The following is a 24,851-nucleotide window of genomic DNA, read 5'->3' as shown; positions in this document are numbered from 1 at the left end:
TTGTCCAGCAATGGTAAATGTTATGAAGGAAAACAGAGAAGATACAGAGAGAGAGAGAGAGAGAGAGAGAGAGAGAGAGAGAGAGAGAGAGAGAGAGAGAGAGAGAGAGAGAGAGAGAGGTAAGAAAAGATGTCTTGTTTCAACCTGTAATAGACGAAGAGGAGAGACAGAGAGATGAGTGAATAAATTTGAGGGTAGGTTTCTCTTGCAGTTGAATTATGAAGGCTTAGCTGCAAACTTGAAGAGGCAAAACTCCAGCCAACGCCGTGGTCTGAGTGAGTTGGTAATTAACTAATGGTCTTTGATATGGTTTTGCAAGCTTGCTTTTCTTTACGACTCGCTCCATTTTACCGGTAACAAAGGTACAGGTAATTGCTCCCTGATTATCCTGCATTAGTTTTCTTGCCTTTTGTTTCGCTTCGCTGATTTTTTGGTCGGAAAGAAATGATGAGGCTTACCTTTGTCGTGTCTCCATCACCCGTATCGGCGTTTTTTTATTTTTTTTATTTTGCTTGAAAGCTCTGGGAGAATATATTAATTTAGATTTTGTAAGGTAATCCTAAAGTAGTTTGCGTAGTGATTTTAAGAAGCGTAGAATATTTTGTGGGAGAGAGAGAGAGAGAGAGAGAGAGAGAGAGAGAGAGAGAGAGAGAGAGAGAGTCTATGCCCTATCCTGTACCATGTGTAGGTGTGAGGGAGACACTGATGAGGTGCGTCACTTGGTTCAGGGGCGGACTGGCGCGGGTGAAGGCGACATTATGCAGACGAGGCACCACCACCACCGCCACCACCACCACAACCACCACCACCACCACCACCACCACCGCTACCACCCACTCAACACAAAGCCACCGGGCATATTTACATATCAGTGACCCACCTCACCAGAAAGCCGCAAGCTCCCTATTGAGACCTTATTCAAAAATACCTTGAAAGAGAAACGAAAAAGATGAAAAATAGGAATAAACGATACTTTTTTTTATACATTTCCAATATCTTCAATACACCTGGCGACTGACTGTTTATAGATACATCACGTTATTGTTCTTTGTTGTTATTGTTGTCATTGTCCTTACCAGTATGTTAATATTACCAACAAAGAAAACAGACATACAGGTAATAATATACACTAAACTTGAGGGACTAAAGGGCTAAGGGTTTTTGTTGTTTGTCTTGCTTCCTGGCGGGGCGAGGCCGTGGAATCATCTGACGGGGAGCAGGTGGGTGAGGACGACCTTGGCGACCACCGCGAGGAGCAGCCCGGAGGTGGAGGAGGAGTAGAAGGATGGGCAGAGGAGGGGCGGGGCGGAGGAATGGCCCCGCCGCTGTACTGCCGCCACGGTGTCTCCTCCTACACACACACACAGGGGGAGAGAAGAATTCATCATTAAAAGGGCGAACATTTAGCCCCTCAGCCCCTCAGCCCCCTGGGACGCCTCGCTCTCTGGACATTCTCTGCGCAAACTGAAATCAATGTGGTATCGGGTCCTGCCTGTGATTTTCACCCAGCTCAGCTCAGCGGGTCAGATCTTGGTCACTCCCTCCCTTACTGCCTTTTTCCCTCCCTCCCTTCCCTCCCTTCTCTCCCTTCCTTCCCTCTCCCTATTTCCTTGTCTCCCTCCTTTACTCTCTCTCTCTCTCTCTCTCTCTCTCTCTCTCTCTCTCTCTCTCTCTCTCTCTCTCTCTCTCTCTCTCTCTCTCTCTCTCTCTCTCTCTCTCTCTGCCTTTCCCACTGCCCTTTCCCACTGCCTTCCTTCTTCCTTTCTGTCTCTCACTTCTAACTTTTGCATGTCCTTCCCTCCTTCCCTCCCTTTCTCCCTTTATCCCTGCTTTCCTCCTTCCTTCATTCTCCCCTTTTCTACTTCCCTTTTTATCTCTTCCTTCTTTTACGCCCTTTCTTTCCCCCCTCTTTCCTTCTTTTCCTCCCTTCCTACCTCCCTCCGGACGTTCGCCTCTCCCTCCCTTTCTCTTTCTGTGTGTTTGTGTGTGTTTCTTCGTCCCTCCCTTCTTCTGTGTCTCCCTCCCTTTCTCTTTCTCCTTTGTGTAGTCGAGTTTAAATATTTCAGGTGTGTGTGTGTGTGTGTGTGTGTGTGTGTGTGTGTGTGTGTGTGTGTGTGTGTGTGTGTGTGTGTGTGTGTGTGTGTTTGGTCCTTCCCTCCCTCCTTCTCCTCCTTTCTCCCTTCTTCCCTTTTTGTCATACTCTTCCTTACTTTCCTTGGCTCATTCGTCTACTTGTCGTTGAATATGTTACTCGTACATGTGTGTGTGTGTGTGTGTGTGTGTGTGTGTGTGTGTGTGTGTGTGTGTGTGTATGTGTTTGTGTTCTTTGTTAATCCCCTTGTATAATAAAACAAGGGCAAATTTAGTGCCACTTGAAATCAAATTAACTTACACACTCGCGCAGTGAAATTTGAATTAGGAAGTAATGTCAGAGGGAATGTAATATTAATGCAATATGATTCGTAACACGACCACAATGGAACAAAAATAACCAGAGTCGCTCTTCTTTTTTTTCCAAGCTTTTTTTTTTTTTAATCTTTTCCCGCGGGAACACCAAGGTCACCGCGGCGTAAAGGCGAGTGATGAAGTGATGAAAAGTGAAACAGAAAAAGCTATCAGGCACATGTTTGTATTTGGCATTGGCTGGCGGGGCTACGTGTGTGTGTGTGTGTGTGTGTATGCGTTTGTATGTATGTGTGTGTGTGTGTGTGTGTGTGTGTGTAATGTTTACTGCAGCACACAGAATCCACAGTTTCCGAGGCTTTCAAAGGTTACGAATAAATAAATGAAGAAAAAGGCGGATTAGTTTTGTGGTTAGGGGAGTTTGGGGGTTTAACGAGACGAGCGGGGAGGGGGTGGGGAGGGGGCGGGGAGGTGGGGGGCAGAAAACAACGCTAACTTATTGCTCGTTGTCAAGATTAATTAAAGCCTGGATATTTCTGCCGCTAATCCAGTGCTCTTTTACTTTTCACTACGCGGCACTGGGATCTTTAATTTAAACATTGCACATGCTCAACTCATGGAAGTTTTATGTACATGGATTCACAAAGGTTACCAGAGAGAGAGAGAGAGAGAGAGAGAGAGAGAGAGAGAGAGAGAGAGAGAGAGAGAGAGAGAGAGAGAGAGAGAGAGAGAATATCATACATGTTCCTCTCAAAAAACCCAAAGTTAAAGTTGTAACCTTAATGAAAAAGAATAACAGAGAGAGAGAGAGAGAGAGAGAGAGAGAGAGAGAGAGAGAGAGAGAGAGAGAGAGAGAGAGAGAGAGAGAGAGAGAGAGAGAAATATTATAACCATTTCCCTCGGGTACAAATTAAAGTAAATGAACAAGAGTAAGAATACAACTTCCACACACACTCTTACACATGAATGAAAGTTGTAATATATTTCCTCACCTAAACTCTTGTTGTGTCTCCCCTGCCTAGTTAATCTCTCCTCTTATCTTGCTGGTTTATGAGAGCATCGTAAATCTCTTTAAACTTATTACGTAGTGCACGTTTTAGGAAGGCTCCTGTACACACACACACACACACACACACACACACACACACACACACACACACACACACTAACCTTTTCACTGCTAATGGCACTTATTATCTTATTTGAGCAAGCCAAGTAATTTTACGAAGCAGAAATTATTATTAGGTTTACTCTAAAAAACTTTGGTATGTAGTCGATCACCACCTCTTCCATGAATGACAGATTAAAAAAAAAAAAAAGACCTAATTTTGCACTGGACCATTTTATTAAACTCAAAGGGTGTAGCAGTAAAAAGTTTAGCATCCTTTCATGTTCCTAATGCCATGAGTAAAAATGATACCAAGATGTAGTATTGTAGCAAGCCATGCAATAGATCAGTCATTAAGTCAGTCATTCAGTCAACCATTCAACCAGTCAGTCAGTCAGTCAGTCAGTCAGTCAATCAGTCTGTCAGTCAAACAATTAATCAGTTAAGTAGTCAGTCAATGAATCAATCAGTTAATCAATCAATAAATCAATCAATAGAACATTTTACATACATATAATAGTTTCTTCTTAAAAAGAATATCCCTATAATCAGAAAAAAATATTGAGATCGATTTTTTTTTAAATTCAGGTCCGGACCTGTAAAAAAAAAAAGAATAATAATAATAATAAGATAATATTTGCGGTTAAGAATTTAAAAAGTTGTATCATGAAAAGTAGAAGAAGAATATTGAGATAAAGAAGCACATATCAATAGATAAAATGTGTCTTTTGTGTGTGTGTGTGTGTCTTAATTTCTTTTAAGAGTGAAATATGGTTATTATCTACGCACCACTCCTCAGAACTCAGAAAAATATTTTACATACATACAGTGGTTCTTCTTTAGATAAGGAACGTATTCATCCATCCGGCCACCATTCAATAAAGTAACATTAGTCTGTGTTTAGGGACATTCACTCCACAACACAACACATCCATTGCTTTACGTACTTTCCGTGACGAAGACCAGCACGAAGGCGGGCTCCACGTTAGGGGGGATGCAGGAGTAGTTCCCGGAGTCCGTTTGTCTTTGGTGCGAGAAGAAAAAAATGAAAGATGTGAGAGATTATTTGTGTATCCTTGTATAAAAAAAAATAATAATACAGGAAGTAGCAAAAGAGTGGGAATTATATACCAGTGGTTTGTGTTAGGTAAAAGTACTGTTGTGTGTGTGTGTGTGTGTGTGTGTGTGTGTGTGTGTGTGTGTGTGTTTGTATCTATTTCTTCTCTACTTGTCAAATATTGAAGGAGATGAAGAGAAGAAGGAGAATTAGCAGTAGAAAAAAATAAATAGGAGGAGAATAACAAGGAGGAGGAGGAGGAGGAGGAGGAGGAGGAGGAGGAGGACGCAGATAAGGGCAATATTAATTAATTATGCAAAGAACATGGAAAACAGGAAACACAATAATTAAGGTACATGAGGAAAAAAAAAAGCCAAGGAGTCAGAGAAGGAAATTTGCATAATGGATCGAAAAGGAAGGAATGAATAAAGGAAGAAGGGAGGGAAGAAAATGCAAAATCCATCTTGACATTACTTCTTAACGCTGATTTCCTGAATAATATTGTGCCATGAATATTGATGTGGGAAATTATTGGACTGGGGCAGAGAGAGAGAGAGAGAGAGAGAGAGAGAGAGAGAGAGAGAGAGAGAGAGAGAGAGAGAGAGAGAGAGAGAGAGAGAGAGAGAGAGAGAGAGAGAGAGAGCTGATTATGATGATGAATTAGAATTATACGAATTACAGTTGTGGAAATCAAATTAGTATGAAAACTAGATGGTAGAGAGAGAGAGAGAGAGAGAGAGAGAGAGAGAGAGAGAGAGAGAGAGAGAGAGAGAGAGAGAGAGAGAGAGAGAGAATGCAATGACAAGCAGATAAAACAAAATAATGCAAGGGATATTTTGTTGAGATAAAAGATGCAGCATGTACAAATTTAATTTACATGTTGGATCTCTCTCTCTCTCTCTCTCTCTCTCTCTCTCTCTCTCTCTCTCTCTCTCTCTCTCTCTCTCTCTCTCTGACCTTACGACCACTCATGCAATACTTAATCATTAATTTAGCATCATTTGTATCTTTCATCACATTACTATCCCTTTCAGTGTGTGTGTGTGTGTGTGTGTGTGTGTGTGTGTGTGTGTGTGTGTGTGTGTGTGTCTTACCTGGCGTCCGTGATGGTGAGCCGGGATTGCGTGGTGGTGCCTTCAGCCTGAGTGTTGACGTCAAGGCGATGTCTTGTGTCGTCATAGTTCACCATCCCCTCCCCGTGGTACCAGAACACAAAGGCTGGCTTGCTCTGACGAGACAAAGGTCGATATTCAGAAACGCTTTGCTCTTCCATCATGACTATTTATAAATGTTACAGATGATTAGCCGGGTTCTTAAGAATGCTTCCCCGGTTAATGATATAAAAATCTAGTTAATATGTCACTAGAACCATAAAAACACCCTTAAAAACCCGTGTCATTTCAACACAGCTTTTTTTAATATAGTGGAGATGCGCCGAAGATTTTCAGAATATGGTAGAAGCAAGGAGAGAAGGCAGAGAACAGAGATAGAGAGAGAGACAGAGATACACTAACCTTCCGTGCAGTGGTATAGGGTAAGTGGATGAGAGGATGTGGGAAAGAGAAGGAAAAAGAGAGAGGCTTTTTAGCGGAGTGTACAAAGGGAGAGGCTAGAGGGAGAGTTTGGGCAAAGATTGACCTTTATCTTGAGCCTGACTAGATACAGGATAGATACTGGCCTGAAAAATGGGCGTAGTAAAGAGTGTCAGAGGGAATGTTAGACTTCAGTGAACTAGGGAAGAATTTGGAGGAGAGGGAAGGGGAGAGAGAAAGAGCGGGACTATACTCTACTGTTGAAAGATTAAAGAAACCTAAGACTGCAGATGACGTGGAGGAGGAGGAGGAGGAGGAGGAGGAGGAGGAGGAGGAGGGGTAGGAGGAAGGGAGTGAATAGGCCTAAGGAAAAGGACACGAGGCAAAAAGGAGTAAAGGATGAAGCTTAAGAGACAGTTATTGTGACGGGCGAAGGATCAAGATAGACAGGAGGCGGAGAAACAAAGGCCTAGAGGGAGAGACACATGAGTATTATGGATGAAAGGCTGCATAGAAAATGAGGAGGGAAAGAAGGAAGGTGAGGAAAGACAAACAGAGGAGTTGGAAGAGAAAGAGATGAGATATGGAAATTATTAGAGTTTCAAAGTGATTGGAGGTAAATAGATAGTTGGTAGTGAATGAAATTGGCGAGATAGAAATAAGAAAAGTTAATAAGAGAAGGAAAGCGAACAGATATAAATAGAAAGTTGATAGGAAAGGAGAGCAAGTTATATAAAAAAAAGTAGTGAAGAATGAAATTGATTACAGATAAAAAAAAAAGGAGAAGCTGATACAGGTAAAAGATTAAAATATGGAAGAGTAGAGAGAGAGAGAGAGAGAGAGAGAGAGAGAGAGAGAGAGAGAGAGAGAGAGAGAGAGAGAGAGAGAGAGAGAGAGAGAGAGAGAGAGAGAGAGAGTAAAAAGCTGTAAATGAATATGAAAACTAAAAAATAAAAATGGTATTGGTTGTGATAGTAGAGATCAAGGCAAGAGGAACACAGATAAAAATAAATGCACGATACAGAAAGGGAGAGAGAGAGAGAGAGAGAGAGAGAGAGAGAGAGAGAGAGAGAGAGAGAGAGAGAGAGAGAGAGAGAGAGAGAGAGAGAGAATGCTACACAGGAAGCACTGCCATTCATGTCGAGAAACGAAATGGAAAAAAAGGAGAGAGAATGCCAGAAACGATAAAAAGAAAAAGAAAGCAAGTAGATGGAATGCTAGTGACAAGAGGGAAACAAAACAAACACGGAATGCTGGCAATAAGCGACATTAGAAGATGAACAGATAAAGACAGGAAGAGGGAGGCTTGGAGATAATGCAAGTGTGAGGCGAAAGAGGAAAAAGAAGAATGAATAGAAAGGAATGAAAGAAGATTGTATGCATAAGAGGAGACGTAAAGATAAACATAAGAATCAGGAAGTGCACGAGTCAAGATAATAATGGAAAAAGTAAATATAGAACAGGTAGAAACAGACAAGGTTGAATGATAGAGATAAATAAATTGATGAAGAGGAAACGTAGAGAAAAAAATAAAAATATAGAAAACAGGAGACTTAGGAAAAAAGATTGATATGAATGAAAAAAAAGAAAAGGAGAATAAATAGAAATATGATAACAAACAAGTTGAAGTGATAGAAAGAGGAATGAATGGAGACTTAAGAAGACAGTGCAAAGGAAAGAATAGATAGAATAAAAGAAACGAAGGATTAGAGAGAGAGAGGAGGAAAAAAGCGAAAGATCAGGAAGAGAGAGAGAGAGAAGAAAAAAAAGAGAACAATAAAAGTAAATACCAATGGAATGTAATAAAGGAAGAGAGAGGAAGGAATAAACAAACAAGAGACATGTTCTTTATAATTTTCCTTTCTTTCTTTATTATTATTTATTTTTTTGTATGTTTTCCTGTTTCATTACCTACCTCTCTCCTCATTCCACACCTCCCCCTCCCCCTTCCCCCCTCGACCGGCACTGACGAAATGGAATGATGTTTGTTCTGGTGCATGATGTTGTTTGTGTGTTTGCGTGGCTGTGTTTGTGTCTCCTCTCTCTCTCTCTCTCTCTCTCTCTCTCTCTCTCTCTCTCTCTCTCTCTCTCTCTCTCTCTCTCTCTCTCTCTCTTTGTGCTGCAGCGGACGACACGCCAGCGGGGGTTTTGCGTCGAGTGTATTGTGTGTGTGTGTGTGTGTGTGTGTGTGTGTGTGTGTGTGTGTGTGTGTGTGTGTGTATGTGTGTGTAGATGGAGAGATAAGGTTACGCTACGGTGTGTACTTACATAGGTGGTGGTGATGGTGGTGGTGATGGTGGTGATGGAGGTTGGTGGATAGTAATAGTGGTGGTGATAATGGTGAGCTGGGCATAGTAATGAGAATGGTGGTGATGGTAGTAATAGTAGTGGTGATGGAAATAGTGATAATGGTGGTGATTTAATGTGGTGGTGGTGGTGGTAGTAGTAGTAGTAGTAGTGGTAGTAGTGGTAATAATAATAATGTCTGCGGTGAAGTAAAGGAAAAAGGTTAAGAGGACAAAGGGAGAAAAAAAGGGGGAGGAGAAAAAAGGGAGCTTATTTCGTGAGTGAGAAAGGAAAGGCTGGCTTATGATCAATTTATAATAAAGTACAAAGGTTTGAAAGGCCACGCGATAATACTTATTTTGTACGTGGAGTTTTTCAAAGACCAATCAATAAAAAAAAAAATATAGGAAGAGGAAGCAGAAGAAGAAGAGGAAGAGGAGGAAGAAATGAGACATGAAAGATAGATAAATTGAATAGAGAAATAAGTAAAGGTTAAAAAAAAAAAGGGACAAGGTGAGATAGATAAATTGGATGAATTAGAAAAAAAGTAATGGGAAAGTGATAGACTGATAAGACAGAAGCAGTAAATATTATGAAAAAAAGAAAAACACACACACAAGATGAAATAGAGAAATTGTATGAATATGAAGGAAGAAAGGAAGGAACGACACAGGTGAAGGAATGGATAGAATAAACAGAGGAATAAAAAAAAAGGAATGTAAGAGATGAAACAGATGAATGAATGAATCGTAAATGCTCAAAAGAAAATAGGAGATCCATTCAAATCAAAGGTGAACAAACAGCATTTCCAAACACCTCTCATAGTTGTGTGCATTCTTGGTGGTCATTCATTCTGCACCTGTTTGCTTACCTGTCCGTGTGTGACTATATATCTATTGCTACGTCTGTTGTCACGCCTGCTCGACCTACATTCTCTCTCTCTCTCTCTCTCTCTCTCTCTCTCTCTCTCTCTCTCTCTCTCTCTCTCTCTCTCTCTCTCTCTCTCTCTCTCTCTCTCTCTCTCTCTCTCGCTCTTACGGTTGACATACTCGTGATGAAACTATAAAAAAAAAAATGGAGAATAAAAGAATTGAGGAAAAAAACCTTGAAAGTAATAGGCAGAGTAAAAATACATTCTGGAAATCCCATCCCTTCCTCCCCCACGCAGCCCAGGTCAAAGGTCAACGATTTTATAACGAAGCTCGTGAAAAAGGTCATCACATGTCGCCCTCTATGGTTCCGATCGCTTAGGTTCAGGGTATCATAGTCCTAGAGTCTATTGAGTGTAGGCGTTGCAGTTTTTAGTTTGTTGTATGTTGTAGCTTCAGTTTGGTTTGGTTTGATGTGGTCTGTTATTTCCTCCTCTGTTTTTTTTGTTCTTGTTATAATTCTCGTGTTTTTTTTCCATGTATTTTCTTATTGTTGTGTATTTTTATCATTATTATTTTTATTATTATTATCATCATCATCATCATCATCATCATCATCATCATCATCATCACTACTACTACTACTACTACTACTGCTGCTGCTGCTTCTACTACTACTTGTCTTACATTTCATATAATTGTCCTAGTAGTAGTAGTAGTAGTACTAGTAACAACAGTAGCAGTAGTAGTTTTTGCTATTATTATTATTATTATTATTCCTTCAGACATACTTCTCAAAACACGTCTTTTATTTATCAATTTAAATCTTCTTATCATTTAATCTATTCTTTTTAGAGTCGACTATGTTTCGTGCGTCGCGTTCCTATCATCCCCTTCTCTCTCACCACCTCCTTCACACTCTTCTGAATCAGTCCACGTGTGACGAACAAATCCAGGAGAGAAGTATTTTTACCACTACTTTAAATATACCCTACTACATTTTCCCCCATATATTTTTTCCCCAAGTATCTCTTGCCTTCGATCAACAGGGGAAGAGATGGACGCATTGGACAGGGCGTGATGGGTAGGGCAAAACAGGTAGGCGGATAAGACAGGGTAACATTATAGAGAAGGTCTGGGTAGGTGGGGGTGAAGGGGGAAAGGAGAGCAGGTAGTGAGAAAGAGGGATGGATGAAGAGGAGTGTTGAGAGAGAGAGAGAGAGAGAGAGAGAGAGAGAGAGAGAGAGAGAGAGAGAGAGAGAGAGAGAGAGAGAGAGAGAGAGAGAGAGAGAGAGGTTAGATGGGTTTGGTATGGGAGGAAAGAATGCTTGAAAGAAGGAAATAGGGAAATGTAAATGTAAATGTGTGTGTGTGTGTGTGTGTGTGTGTGTGTGTGTGTGTGTGACAGTGGGAAAGAAAGGGGACTCGCAGCAAGAAGATTAGAATGTAATGATTTTGCGTGGAAGGGAAACACACTGGGAGGGAAATATTCGTGTGGAAGAGGACAGAGGGGAGAGCGGGGAGGAAAGGAGAGAGAGGAGAGAAGGAAGGAGGAGGAGGAAGAGGAGGAGGAGGAGGAGGAGGAGGAGAGGAGGGAGAACTGACAGAGAAATGGAGGGGAAGTGAAAGGATGAGGAAACAAAGGAAAGGAAAGTTATTTAAGTTACTGGAATGGGAGGGAACCAGAGAGAGAGAGAGAGAGAGAGAGAGAGAGAGAGAGAGAGAGAGAGAGAGAGAGAGAGAGAGAGAGAGAGAGACTCGTAGGAAGGGAATGTAAGAGAATAATGTGGGGAGCGAAAGGGTAAAGGAGAGAGAGAGAGAGAGAGAGAGAGAGAGAGAGAGAGAGAGAGAGAGAGAGAGAGAGAGAGAGAGAGAGAGAGAGAGAGAGAGAGTGGGATTAACGAGGGGATTATTCTGGGGCGAGGCGGGTGAGGGAGCAGATTGGGGGAAGAAAAATCAGAAATCTGTCTCTTGATTCTATTTGCATGAGATTTGTGGGGATAATGTGATTTTGGAGGCTGGGACGCGGCCTGTACATCTCTGTGCTTACCTGGCTCTTCCACGCCCCTCTCACACCTCCCTCCAACCACTCTCACACTCTTCTCCTTCTCCTCTTCATGCCTACCTGTTTTCATTAATTTGTATCCTTTTCGTCTCTTTTTTCCTTCTTTATTTCCTTCAATGTTTTTTTTTCCTTTTTTCCTGTCTTTCGTTATTTGATTTGTTATTTCTTTATCCTATTTCTTTTTTTTTTTCTTAGCGAGGTTTTGCTCTTTTTCTTTTCTTTTCTTTAGTTTCGTATCGTTTTCGCTTCTTTTTCGTTGTTTTTCGTTTTCGCTTTTTTTTTTAGTTTGTGGTTCTTGTATTTACTCCCCTCTTCCAGTTTTCTATCTTTCTTGTTTTCTTTCCTCCATTTTTTCAATTTCTTTTCCTCCTGCCTCCTTTCATTCTTTTCATTATTCCTTCGTTGATTTATCCGTTTTCATTTCCATCCCCCTCTTCGTTTCTATCGAAATTTTTCCCCTCACCGTTTTCATCTTTTCTGTTTTCATCTTTTAATTTGTGCGTGATTCTTTTTCTTTTACGTTCATTTTCAGTTTAGTTTACTCATTTCCTTCCTTCCTTACTGATCCTCTAACTTCAATTTTTGCTCCTCCTCCTCCTCCTCCTCTTCCTCCTCCTCCTGCGCTTACTTCTCTTTCGCTTCGCTGCCCTCACTTATTTTTATCCCCACTTCCATCCTCTTTAGTTTCCTTCCTTTACTGCCTCCTCCTCATCATGTTTTACACATCCCTGCTCCCCATCTTCTTTTTTCATTTTCTCTCTCTCTCTCTCTCTCTCTCTCTCTCTCTCTCTCTCTCTCTCTCTCTCTCTCTCTCTCTCTCTCTCTCTCTCTCTCTCTCTCTCTCACACACACACACACACACCTGCTGAATGACGCACACAAGGGTAATGGTGTCTCCCTCTTGCACGTGAAGCTCCTGCGGCCCCAAGATGGCGGCGTGGGGCGTGTGCACGTGTAGGTTGACGAACTGGGACAGCACGCCCGTCTGTGTGTACATCTGTGGGGGAGAAAACGTACATGAAAGTAGTGATGGTGGTGGTGGTGGTGGTGGTGGTGGTGGTAGTTGTTGGTTTTTGGTTGGTACAATAGTAAATAGTAGAGAAAAGCAAGAAAACTAAAAGAAAAGCTGTGTTCTGATTCCTGACATTTGTTCTTTTCTTCTTTTTCCCAACTTTTTCATTTTCCTCTCGTACTTATCTTCCTTTTTCCTGTTTTCCTCCTTTCCTCCTTCCCAAGCTCCCGTTTTTTCTTGACTGTTCCATCTCTTTTCTTCTTTTTTCATTCCTTCTTTCCTCATTCCATCCTCTCTTTCAACCGTTTTCCCGTTCTTTTCCCTCTCCTTTCTTCTTTTTTCAATCCTATTCCTTCTGTTCCACTTTCCAACCTCTCTTGCTTACACAGTCATTCATCCTCTCTCTCCCTCTTCTCTCCCTCCCCTTTTCCCTTCCTTTCTTTTTTCAATTACTACGTTTGGTTTCGTGTAGTACATCCAGGTACAAGGAGGTGCTAAGGTACTACAAAAGGAAACACAGGTAGAAGGGAGGGAATAATGGAAGAGGAGGAGGAGGAGGAGGAAGAAGAAGAGGAAGAGGACGGAGTGATGTAACCTTTCTTTCCTTTTAGTTCTCCTTCCTCCTCCTCCCACAGTATTTCGTTTCTGAGCGTCTCCCTTTCCTCCTCCATCTCTCCTATTCATTAATCACCCTTTCTTCCTCCCTCTCATCTCTCCTCAGAACATTTTTCTTGCATCCTTCCTCATACATTCTCTTCTCTCCTCTCCCTTCCTTCCTTCCTTCCTTCCTTCCTCTTTCGTCTTATACTCCTCCCTTATCACCCTTCCCCTTCTTCATCTCTATTTAAGTCTCCCATATCCTCCCCCTCTTCCTCCCACTGGCTCTCTCTTTCTTTTTTTTTTTTCTCTCTCTCTCTTTCTCCTTTTCTTCGTCCATCATTTTTACCTCTCTCGTTCTTCTTCTCTCCTTTTCCCATCTTCATACTTTCCACCAATTTGTCTCTTCCTCCTCTCTTTCCTATACTCAATTATTCCTTTCTCCGTCCACCACTTCCCTCCTCTATCTATTCATCTGTACGTTGGTTTGTGTATGTATCTATCTATCAGTGTGTCTATCTGTTTGCTTCCTTTATTGTCTATCTGTCTATGTACGAGTATCTATCTATTTATCTGTCTATCTATCTTTCTGTCTATTCATTTGTGTTTCTGTCTGTCTATTCATCTTTTCATCTATCTCTGCATATATGTTTATCTATCTATATTTCAACATATCTATCTACCTGTCCATCAGTCTACCTACTTGTCTATCTATTAACCTACCTACAAATTTACTTATTCACTTTTTTTTTTTTTTTTATACATACATCTGACACACATCTTTCCCTCCCTCTCCCTCTCTCCTTCTCTCTCTCACCTGACACTCATAGGTTCCGTTGTCCGTCTTGTGTACGTATTTCAGTTGCAGGGTCCAGTCGTCGGAGCCCTGGGTGTGCAGCACGTTGAAGCGGCGGTCTGACGTGTACGTGTAGACCCCTGTAGTGAGGATATGCCAGTCCCACCGCCTGAACCACGACACCTGGGGCAGAGGGAGGAGAAAGAGGAGGGTGTGTTAGGTGAAGGCTGAGATGGATTGATTCAGTTAGGGAGAAGGAAGGGAAGGGTGTTTTTAGAGGTTGAGAAGATGGGTTAAGGGTGAACAGGTTGTTAGGTTAGGTTTGGTTAAGTGAGGTTAGGTTGCTAGTACCGATAAGACTTGGTAATCATGTTGTTAGGTTAGGTTTGGTTGGGTTAGTGCCGGTAACACTCAATAATCAGGTTGTTAGGTTAAGGTAGGTTAGGTTAGGTTAGGTTAGTTTAGGTTAGTGCCGGTAACACTCAATAATCAGGTTGTTAGGTTAAGGCAGGTTAGGTTAGCACGTGTGGAGGATGTTCTTATGAGTTTCTAGACAATATATACGTAGGCATGTTTAGATGGCAATAGATATACGTGCTTTGGATAGGCACGTTTTATACAGGGACTGCCACGTGTTGGCCTGGTGGCTTCTTGCACCTTCCCTTGCTTTCTTTTGTTCTTATGTAGCTCTTCTCCAATATTTCGGCGCCTCGTCTTGCTACATTCAAGAGTCTAGTGAAAGGTGATGGGGTTTTCAAAGCTGTGGTGAATAAAATGAAACTGACGCCATGGTATTGATTTTATAAGAGGACCTGAACAACAGAGAAAGAGTTATGAAGTGATTGGGTGTGTGCAGGTGTGTTTTGGTGGAAAGGTGCTTAGGCTGGAAGCTGCTGTGCACAGGTGTAGCAAATGGACAGGTGTGGCGTGATCAGCAGGTGTGGGGGCAATCAAGCAGGTGTGTGTTTTGTGTTGGTGCATCAAGTTCCTATTTCTTTTTGTCTTTGTCCGCATGTGTTGATGTGTCTTGCCTCTGTTGTGTTTTTTATCTCTCCGCTTCATCTTTAGTTTTTTTTTATTGTGTGTTTGTATGTACGTGTGTTTTTGTTCGTTTCTTTACCTGCAAGTCTTTTTGTATGTCTGCTTTCTGTCTGTTTATCTATTTATGTATGTATTCGTCTGTCAGTTCACTACTTATTTTCTTTATTCACGTTTCATTTTGTGTATAAGCTCCCTCTTATCTCTCTCTCTCTCTCTCTCTCTCTCTCTCTCTCTCTCTCTCTCTCTCTCTCTCTCTCTCTCTCTCTCTCTCTCTCTCTCTCTCTCTCCCCGACCCCCTCACTCAAAACTTTACACACACGCTTCACCAAAAACTGTCAGACTAGAGACAGGGAACCCAAAGACAAAAAGGAAAAGAAAGAAAAAATGTAAGAAAAGGTTCGAAAAAATGTAGAGAAACGTTTCGGAGATTCGACCAAATGAATCAATTAAGGAAATAGTCTTTGAGATAGGAGTGTAACGAGTAATTCTGAAGTAATTAGTGAAAGGAAGGTGTGTTGTTGTTGTTGTTGTTGCTGCTGCTGCTGTTGTAGTTGTAGTAGTAGTAGTAGTAGTAGTAGTAGTTGATGTTGTTAGTGGCAGTGGTGGTGATGGTAATTGTGGTGGTGGTTTGTGAATCTTCCTTTTCTTTCATTTTTTCTTTTCTTTTTTTCTGTTTTCTTTTTTATTGTGTGTATGTCATAAATTTTCCCCATTCTTTATTCCTCTTATATTTTCTCCCCAGCAGCAGTGGCTTATTTTCCTTCCTTTCTTTGTTTCCTTTTTTTCTCTTTTTTTCTCTCTCTCTTTGCAGTTTCAGTTTGATGTATTTTTAATACAATGTACTCTTGTTTTTATTTCATTTTCTTTTCTTTCCTTTTTTTTTCTTTTAATCTTCCGCCTCGTTTTCACCCAACTTGTTTCATCCTTCATTTTTCTGTTTTCCTTTATTTTTATCCTCCTCCTCCTCCTCCTCCTCCTCCTCCTCCTCCTCCTCCTCGCAGACTCTTAATCGCTTCATCTAAGTGTTGGCTGTTTATCTTTCCTCTTCCCCCTCCCTCTCTCCTTCCCTCACTCCTTTCCTCCCCTTCTCTACCTTGTTTATCCTACCGCCTCCCTCTTCACTCTCCCATAATCCACTCTCCCTCCTCTCACCCAAACCACCTGCTTTGTTTCTATTTTGGCCATTTGTTTTCCTTTCTTCTTACCCTCTCCTTCCCTTCCTTCCTTCATCTATCTTCCTCTCCTCTCCCTTCCTTTCTTCACTCTCTCTCTCTCTCTCTCTCTCTCTCTCTCTCTCTCTCTCTCTCTCTCTCTCTCTCTCTCTCTCTCTCTCTCTCTTACTTCCCTCTTAGCTTGTTTCCGTTTTGCGTTTTAAATTCTTTCTTATCCTTTCTTTCTCTTTCCTTGTATGTACTCCATTCATTCTTTTATCTGTGTGTATGTTTATTTGCTATTTCTTTTCTTTATTTGGCGTGTTTCTTTCTTTCTTTCCTTCGTTCGTTCATTCTTTCGTTTTTACTTCCTCTTTTATTGATTTTTTTTTCCATATAGTTCACCCCTCTCTCTCTCTCTCTCTCTCTCTCTCTCTCTCTCTCTCTCTCTCTCTCTCTCTCTCTCTCTCTCTCTCTCTCTCTCTCTCTCTCTCTCTCTCTCTCTCTCTCCATGCATCCCCTTCCAATCTATGCATTCATTTGCTCTTTTGTTTCATTCATTATTTCGCTCCTTCCCCTCCACTTTCCCTCTCTCTCTCTCTCTTCCTTCCCTCACCCTCTCCGTTTATCCTCCCTCCCTTCTTCCATCTATTCATCTATTTATACCATATTTGCATCCTATTCTTAATTTATATATTGTTTTTTTTCACCATCATTTTTTTTTTATGTATCCATCCTGTTTTCATTTTTTTCGACCATGTTCTCTTTTTCCTCTTTTCTATTCTGATTTTCTTTTCGATTGTATTATTTTTCAACCTGCACGCCTGCCCTGTTCTCAGTCTCTACCATATTCTTTTCTCCTTTTATCTCTTTGACTTTTAAAATCTATCCTCTTTTTCAATTTCTATCGTGTTCTTTTCTTCTTTCCTATTCTTTTAAAAATCCATGCCATTTACACATTTACGTAGATATATAAATAGTATTAGATAGATTAATTGAGCATCATATACCTTCATAACAAGCAAGTGAATGAATAAAGTTATTAGATGATAAATAAAAGAGGGGAGAATACATACTGTTATTCATTTACTTATTTATTCATTGACTTGTATATTTAATTATCAAGTAAGTAAATAAACAGATGCATAAATAGATAAATAAATAAGTAAATAAATAAATCCTTGCTATCAGTTCTTTCCATGTATTAACCCTTCCATGTACTATCTCTCCCCTCTCCCTCTCTCTCCCTCATTCTCCCACGCCCCGAGACTCACGTGGTGCAAGGTGGATAGCTGGGGGAAGCGGCACGGCAGGTAGGCGATCTCTCCTACGTTGACCTTCACATCTGTCACCGAGTTATTGGCGAGGTCAAGGTCAGGAAGGATGTGGCGAATCTCCCACATGGGGTCACTCACAGGCTCCTCTGGTGGGGGAGAGATAAGGGAGGTCACGGTGGGGTTGATAAAGGGAGGGAAGGTAAGGGCCAGAGTTTTGTGTAATTGGGAAGGTTGGGATGGTTAAGGAAGGAAAGGTGAGGGATGGTGTGTGTGAGAGGAAAGGGGAGTGAGTGAGGGAAAGAGAAGAAATGGGTTAGGGAAGGAAAAGTGAGAAAAAGTAAGTGGCAGAGATGATGATGATGGGGGAAAAATGAGGAAATGGAAAGAGAGAAATGACAGCGAAGGAGGGAAAGGAGAATAGTTGGAAGGGAAAGGACGAGTGACAGTGAGAGAAGGAAAGTGAGAAAGGTGAAGGAAAGGAGAAAGCAGAAAGGAGTGATAGTGACGGAGGGAAAAGTGGAAATGTAAGAGTAAAAGAGCAAGAATAGAAGAAAAAGGATTGTAATAGATGAGGCATAAGGAGAAAAAGAAAAAAAAGAAAAGTAAGGATAGAATAAAGAGAGGAAAAGGAGAAAGACAAGGGAAAGAAAAGGGGGAGAGGAAGATACACAATGAAGGGAAGAAAAAAGAAGGGAGAAGCAGATCCGAGTATTGGGGAGAGGAAACAGGAAGTAAAAGGAAAGGATAGTTGGGAGGGAGGAGGAAATTGGAAGTAAAGAAGAGGGAAGAAAAGGAAGCCAGTGAAGAAAGAAAAGATTGAATGAGGATCTGAGATGAAGAAAAAAAAAGGGGGGGGGCGGGGGTGGTGGACAAAATGAAGCAGAATAAAGAAACTCACGGGATAAAAAAAAAAATAATAATAAGGAAGAAAGAACATACGAATACGGATAAAAATTAAATAAACGGCAAAGAATAACGAGGAAGAAAGCAAGAAATAGGAAACATACATACCTGAAACAAAGACTGAGATGGAAACAACACACAAACAAACAAAAGCAATGATATGAAACGTATGAGAGGACGAAAGAAGGAAGGAAAGACGGAGGGAAACTAAGAAGGGAGGACAGGAAAGAAAGACGGGAATTCATCAGCGGGGAGGCGAATGAGAGACGTGAATGGGAAATAAAAGCGACAAAGGAGAGAAGGGAAGACGAGCGGAGAAGGAGCCGAGATGGTGCCAAAAATGAGAATGAGATTTCCAGAGATTATAAGGGTCCAGGGGATGGGGGAATGAGAGGAGCATCTGTTTTGGTGGGAAAATGTGTAATGAGAGAGAGAGAGAGAGAGAGAGAGAGAGGGAGAGAGAGAGAGAGAGAGAGGAGAGAGAGAGAGAGAGAGAGAGAGAGAGGAGAGAGAGGAGAGATTTACATAGCCGAGAAACAAACAGATAGTCACAGACACACAAACAGCCACAGAGACAGAAACGCAATATTAGAAAAACATACATACATACATACAGACAGACAGACAGACAGACAGACAGACAGACAGCATAAGATAAACGACCAACGATTACTCTGTACCATAAAATAAAGACAAATTGAAAGTAAACAAACAACAACAACGACGACGAATACAGAGAGAGAGAGAGAGAGAGAGAGAGAGAGGAGAGAGAGAGAGAGAGAGAGAGAGAGAGAGAGAGAGAGAGAGAGAGAGAGAAATAACAAGCAAGAACGAATGATAAATAGGATATTAAAACCATTTAATCAGTGAAGTGAAATGAAGTGCACAGAAACGGAAAAAAAGAAAAGGAGAAATGAGCAAATTCAGATATTCATGAAAAAAAAAAAAAAAAATCATGATAAATGAAGCGATTATTGATTCCGAGAGATAATGAAAGAATGAAAACACAAATGAAGGCAGGAATAAAAGGATGGCAAATAACGCATTGAGGGAGAAGGAGATATGATGGAAAGGGTGAATAACAGTGATGAATAACGCAATTTCACGCCGTAAGGGAGGTGTAGCAGCGACCAACCCGCCCACTCCGTCACGCATGCCGTCACTCCTCCAGTTACGTCATCCGCTCTCACTCTCACTCGTTAACTCTCTTACTCACTCACTCACTTTTCTTACTCTCCTGTGTTTTTCTCCGTTTATTTACTCTCCTACTGTATTATTATTCTCATGTTTCTCATCCTCTTGCTTTCTTCCTTATTCCTGCTTTTTTTTTAAGATTTTCTCATACTTCCTTTTTCTCATTTTTTTTCCCTTACTCTCCTTTTTTTCCTCTTACTTTTACCCTTACTCTATTTCACCATTCTAGATTGTCCCTTATTCATTGACTCTAGTCTTTCTTCCTCACTCACCTTTGCTAATAATTAACCTTTGCCTTACCCTGTTTATCCCCTCCTTATTTAACTTCCCACTTCCTTCATTGTTACTCATTTACTCCTCCCTTCCTCCTCTCCCCTCTTAGTTAAATTCTCTCTTACATACTTTATTTTTCCGTATTCTCCTCCCCTATCTCTGTCTTTCTTCTCATTCTCCCTCTTTTGGCTGCACCAGTACCTCTACCCCACTAAGCTTTCTTCTCTTCACCTTCACACCAGCGCATCTCCCTCCACGGCAGATTAACTAAACCTGCTCACCTTTTTTTTTTCTCTTTCATTTAAGATACTTACTTTGTCTCTTTTCTAGGGTCCCATCTCTTGCCACCCTCTATTTCACCTTCATTTACCTGCTCTATTAGCTAAGCCAGTCACTCGCGCCCTTACTAAACTCTAACCTAATTTTAAACCACTTTTGGAGGCTCTGTTTTACTTGTGTTTCATTTTATAATCTTTATCTTTTGGTTAGTTTCATTTTTTTTTCTTTTTCTTGTATCTTCCTGTTTATCTTACCTGTGTGTCTTTGTATCTTAATTTTTTTTTATATACATTTTTAGGCTTATCTCTCTCTCTCCTCTCTCTCTCCTCTCTCTCCTCTCTCTCTCCTCTCTCTCTCTCTCTCCTCTCTCTCTCTCTCCTCTCTCTCTCTCTCTCTCTCTCTCTCTCTCTTATTTTAATTAGTTTTTTCTTCTATTTCTTTATCTAATTAAGCTATGATTTTAAATTTGTTTATTTTTATTTATTGAAATCCTTTATATTTACACTAATTTTGTCTTTCCTATTTGTCGTTATTTGCATCTACTTCTTTTCTTTTCTTTTTTTTGTCCAACTTATGCTTTCCTTATATATCCTTATTTCAGTCTATCCCATCCACATTTGAATTTCTAATCCCATTTCTTTACTTCTGTTCATCTCTTTCCTTTTATTCTCCATCCCTCATTCTTTTCTAAGCTAGTTTTTTGTTTCCTTATCTGTCCTGATATCTGCCAATCTCATCCACATATCAATTTACAAGGCAGTTTCTTTACTGTCATTCATCTCTTTTTCATAACCCCCGTTTCTTTACTTATTCCTATATATCTTTTCCATTCCATCGCCAGCCCTCCTCAGCTATCTTTTCCTTATCTATCTCCACTTCTTCCCTATCTCTATTTTAATCCAGCTTCCCTTCTCTTATCGTGTCCTTTACCCCCACGCCAATCCATACCTATTTGTCACCTGGTCTAAATCTCATCCCTTACCTGTCTTCCCACCGCGGCCTATATCCTTTACCTTCCACGATTCTCCCACCTGTTTCTTTACCTGCTACCTTCCCCACCATACCTGTGTCATTAATTTCTCTTTCATACCTGTTCACGTAATCAGTACCTGTAGAAATCATCTCCCAGGTAATTTCAATCTTGCCTGTATTACCTAACTCCTCCATTATTAAACCTGTCTCTGTCTGTCTGTCTGTCTGTCTGTCTGTCTGTCTGTCTGTCTGTCTGTCTGTCTATCCATCTACCTATCCATCTATCTGTCAGTCAGTTAATGAATCAATCACTCAATCAATCTATTTATCTGTCTATCAATCTCTCGCACTCTCTCTCTCTATCTGTCTGTTTATCCATCTGTCTCTCTACCCATCTATCCATCTACCTATCTACCTACTCATTTGTCTTTCTACCAATCCATATAGCTGTGCATATATCCATCTATCTTCCCGTCTATCTATTTATCTATCCATCCATCCATCCATCCATCCATTTATCTATCTATTCTCTTACTTCCGTACGTACTACTTCTCTCCAGTAACAGTAATCGTACCCAGCCCCTTCTCCTCTTAACCCCCCCTTACCCCCTTTCCCCTCTCGTTACCTGCGCCGCGTCCTCGCTTCCTAGACCACGCGAGGGCAGGATCTGGGGTGATGGAGAGCGCTACCACCACCACCACTGCCGCCGCTCGCTGCCACCACCACCACGCCACCACCGCCATCTGGGGACCAAATGGAATACTGAATGAGATCTTTTTCCCGAGTAATTTCCCTTGAGTGTCTCTTGAGGACGGAAGAATTGGACATAGTTGCTCGTGCCATGCCGCGTGATGTCCTGATGGCTTTTTCCTGACCTGTTTCAAAGGAGGGTGAGGGACGAGAAGGGACGGGAAGGGACGGAAAGGCAAGGCAAGGGAAGGTAAAGGGATGGGACAGGAAAAGTGAGTCATATTTGCCTGTCGAAATTTCCCTTGAGCTTCTCGTGTGTTTCCGTGATTAGTTTCCTCTCTCTCTCTCTCCCTCTCTCTCTCTCTCTCTCTCGTCTGTCTGTCTGTCTGTCTGTCTATGTATTATTTTCATGCTTTTGATTTGAAATTTTTATGAGTTTATGGAATTTTGGAAAGAGTAGAGGGTTCCTTTGTGTGTGTGAGAATGCGGTTGCTTTGTTTTTGTTACTTTAGTTGTTGTTGTTGTTGTTGTTGTTGTTGTTAGTATTATGAATATTACTGCTGCTGATACCTGCCACTACTACTACTACTACTACTACTACTACTACTACTACTACCACCACCGTTATTCTCACTGCCTTGGTCTGTATTTTTTTTTTTCTCCAACACGGCGCGTATTCAAACATGACACAGTGCTAAACGCGGCCCGCACACAGCCCGGCACGGACAAACTTTAACGCAATAAAAGAGAGAAATAAAAGTGAAAAAAAGAGAGAAAAGGGAAAAGAGAGAGATGTGACGTGAAAACAAAGCAGTAAACAAGGAAAAAGTACAAAAAAGAAAAAAAAACACTAGAATAAGAGAAGAGGATAGCAAACACAACATAGAAAGAAGGAATAAAGAACGAGGAACAGTAGAATGCAGTAGTACACGTAGAGGAAGCAGCAGCAGCAGCAGTAATAGCACCAGAACATAACATACGAATTTGTAAAGATATTATATTAGCAAAAAAAAAAAAAAAAGGAAAGAAAGAAAAACAGAGAGAGAGAGAGAGAGAGAGAGAGAGAGAGAGAGAGAGAGAGAGAGAGAGAGAGAGAAAACCTCAATTTGAATTCGCTACTGTAGTCGGGAACTCCCTCTCGGCTTACAGACAAACCCGCCCACACAGGCATACATGCTCATACAGGCCCCGGGGGAGGGATGAGCAGGGTGTATGGGTGCAGCGGGTGCAGTAGAGGGGCGAGGTAGTACAGGCCAGTGAGGGGTGTGTAGGGTGTAATGGATGCAGTGGGTGTAGTATCGGAACGAGGGAACAGGGAAATAGAAATGGATAATTAAGGGATATGGAATAGATGTAAAATAAGAGTAAATAGAGGGTGGGAATAGAGATCGATGAATGAGGTTAGGTCAGTGAATAGAGGGGGAAAAAAAGACTAGGTAATTAAAGGGTACATTTGTAATAGACCTGAAATAAGAATGAATACAGGATAGAAATAGAGATAGATGAGTGAGCGTATCATAATTGTTATAATGGTTTCTCATATTCACAGTCCTAGGTTCCGTTTACTGTCGTCAATATGTTTACTAAGGAAGATCTTTATAATCCTTGATGCTTACGGTAAGTAGGTAACCGATTGCATAGTATTGTTGGTGAATTCACGGAGACCCGTCACTGAGGAGCAGATTACTTGGTCTTGGCTGCCCTTGTAGATGTATTCATACCTGATGGTGAGTGTCTGTACCCCTGAAGAATGCTTGTATGATACGTTACAATGTGTATAGGCTTTGTATGTGGGCAATGTGTTGTGGGGAGGAGTATGGCAGCACCAGCCAGTTGCTAGGTGCCTTGTTATGGTTAATGTTTTTGTATCTATAATCATGACATTTGTTAGGCGTGAGATGTGCGGGTGGTGTGGTGCTTGAGTGTGTGAGGGCATGACGTAGGCAAGGAGCTTTGTTGACGTATGGTAGCTCGGCGTTCACTGACTGATTGATATTGAATAGTTGAATTACTATGCATTAGGTAAATATATTTCACATGTACCATCAGTGTGGGAAACTTTGCTTTCTTGGAAGTATTATGGGTGGCAGATTGTCTTAGCTCTGTGCTTACTATGTCTTCGAGTTAAGTCTTGTGAACGTGGTACTCTGTCTTGCTGTAAGTTGAGTTGCCAGCTGGCACTATATGTTCTTCCTAGGCTGAATTAAATGGTAAATCCAATACTATGCCGTATTCTCCTGATAACGTTACAGTGAGTACAGAAAAAAAAAAACACACGATAATGAGGCATAGATAATTAAGAGATACGTTTATAATAGCAGTATAATAAGAGTAAATAGAGGGTGGAAACAGAGACAGATGTATACAAGAAAAGCTATAAGAAACACGAAAATAAGAATATATCCTTAATGGATACATTTATAATAGACGTGAAATAAGAGCTAACAGAGGATGGATATATAGACAGGTGAATAAAGTTAGATGAATGAATTGACATGAAAAAAGAAAAGAAAAGAAAAACGAAAAATGTACTGATAAGCAAAGTTGCATTTATAACACACATATAAAATAAAACTAAATATTTGCACGGCGAAAATAGAGACAGGCAAATAGAGTTAAAAGAGTGAACAGAGAGAAAAAGATTAAAAGAAAAGAACTGACTGGTAATCAACAATATAAATAAATAAGATTAGATATGCAAATGAGATGAGGAAACAACAAACAATATCCAACGTAAATAGAGATTCAGCAAGAGGTAATTAAGTTACACTGATAAATAGAACTGATAATTGAGGCTTATTAATACAACAAACAGTACTCGTACATTGAATGAGTACATTTTGCCTTTGGTCAATACACGAGAAACCAGAATAATGAAAGGGAACAATATGCAGTTAAATTAAAAAAAAAAGTAAATTGTGGTTGTGTGTGTGTGTGTGTGTGTGTGTGTGTGTGTGTGTGTGTGTGTGTGTGTGTGTTTGTGTGTGTTGCTGGATTCAATGCTGGACCAAAAATAGAAGGCACATTGTATATAATATAAAAGGGCGTGACGTGTGTATGCATGGAAATAAAATAAACGCACGGTAAAAAAAAAAAAAAAACGGACATGAAGCGCATACATATATACAGTACATGTGTGTGTGTGTGTGTGTGTGTGTGTGTGTGTGTGTGTGTGTGTGTGTGTGTGTGTGTGAATGACCTAGTGACATATTCCGGAAAGTTTTGGTAACGAGGGAAGAAAAATATCGTGGCCAGAATTGAGAACAAGATCCAGATGTTTTATTATACCTTGATTACACCTTGCCCGAACAACACACCTGCTGCTGAAGACTTTAATTACCACGG

At 40.9% G+C, this 24,851-nt stretch overlaps 1 protein-coding gene across 3 annotated transcripts in view; it reads right to left on the bottom strand.

The window, feature by feature from the left end:
• LOC135089724 (zwei Ig domain protein zig-8-like) overlaps nt 1-24,851 on the bottom strand; it is a 103,579-nt gene that overhangs the window by 3,878 nt on the left and 74,850 nt on the right. For 2 of the 3 annotated variants that reach the window (XM_063985698.1, XM_063985699.1), the window contains exons 5-11: nt 21,442-21,559; nt 17,192-17,340; nt 13,747-13,908; nt 12,183-12,317; nt 5,663-5,796; nt 4,459-4,535; nt 46-1,351 (exon numbers count right to left, since the gene is read on the bottom strand). In XM_063985698.1, coding sequence (XP_063841768.1) covers nt 1,203-1,351; nt 4,459-4,535; nt 5,663-5,796; nt 12,183-12,317; nt 13,747-13,908; nt 17,192-17,340; nt 21,442-21,559 — 924 coding nt within the window. In that variant the 3' untranslated portion in view covers nt 46-1,202. The remainder of the gene's footprint in view (nt 1-45; nt 1,352-4,458; nt 4,536-5,662; nt 5,797-12,182; nt 12,318-13,746; nt 13,909-17,191; nt 17,341-21,441; nt 21,560-24,851) is intronic. The other variant, XM_063985701.1, reaches the window with a different exon arrangement.

Source organism: Scylla paramamosain, chromosome 33 (genome assembly GCF_035594125.1).
Source record: "Scylla paramamosain isolate STU-SP2022 chromosome 33, ASM3559412v1, whole genome shotgun sequence".
NCBI classification, from domain to species: domain Eukaryota; kingdom Metazoa; phylum Arthropoda; class Malacostraca; order Decapoda; family Portunidae; genus Scylla; species Scylla paramamosain.
This window is presented reverse-complemented; position numbering and strand designations above follow the sequence as displayed.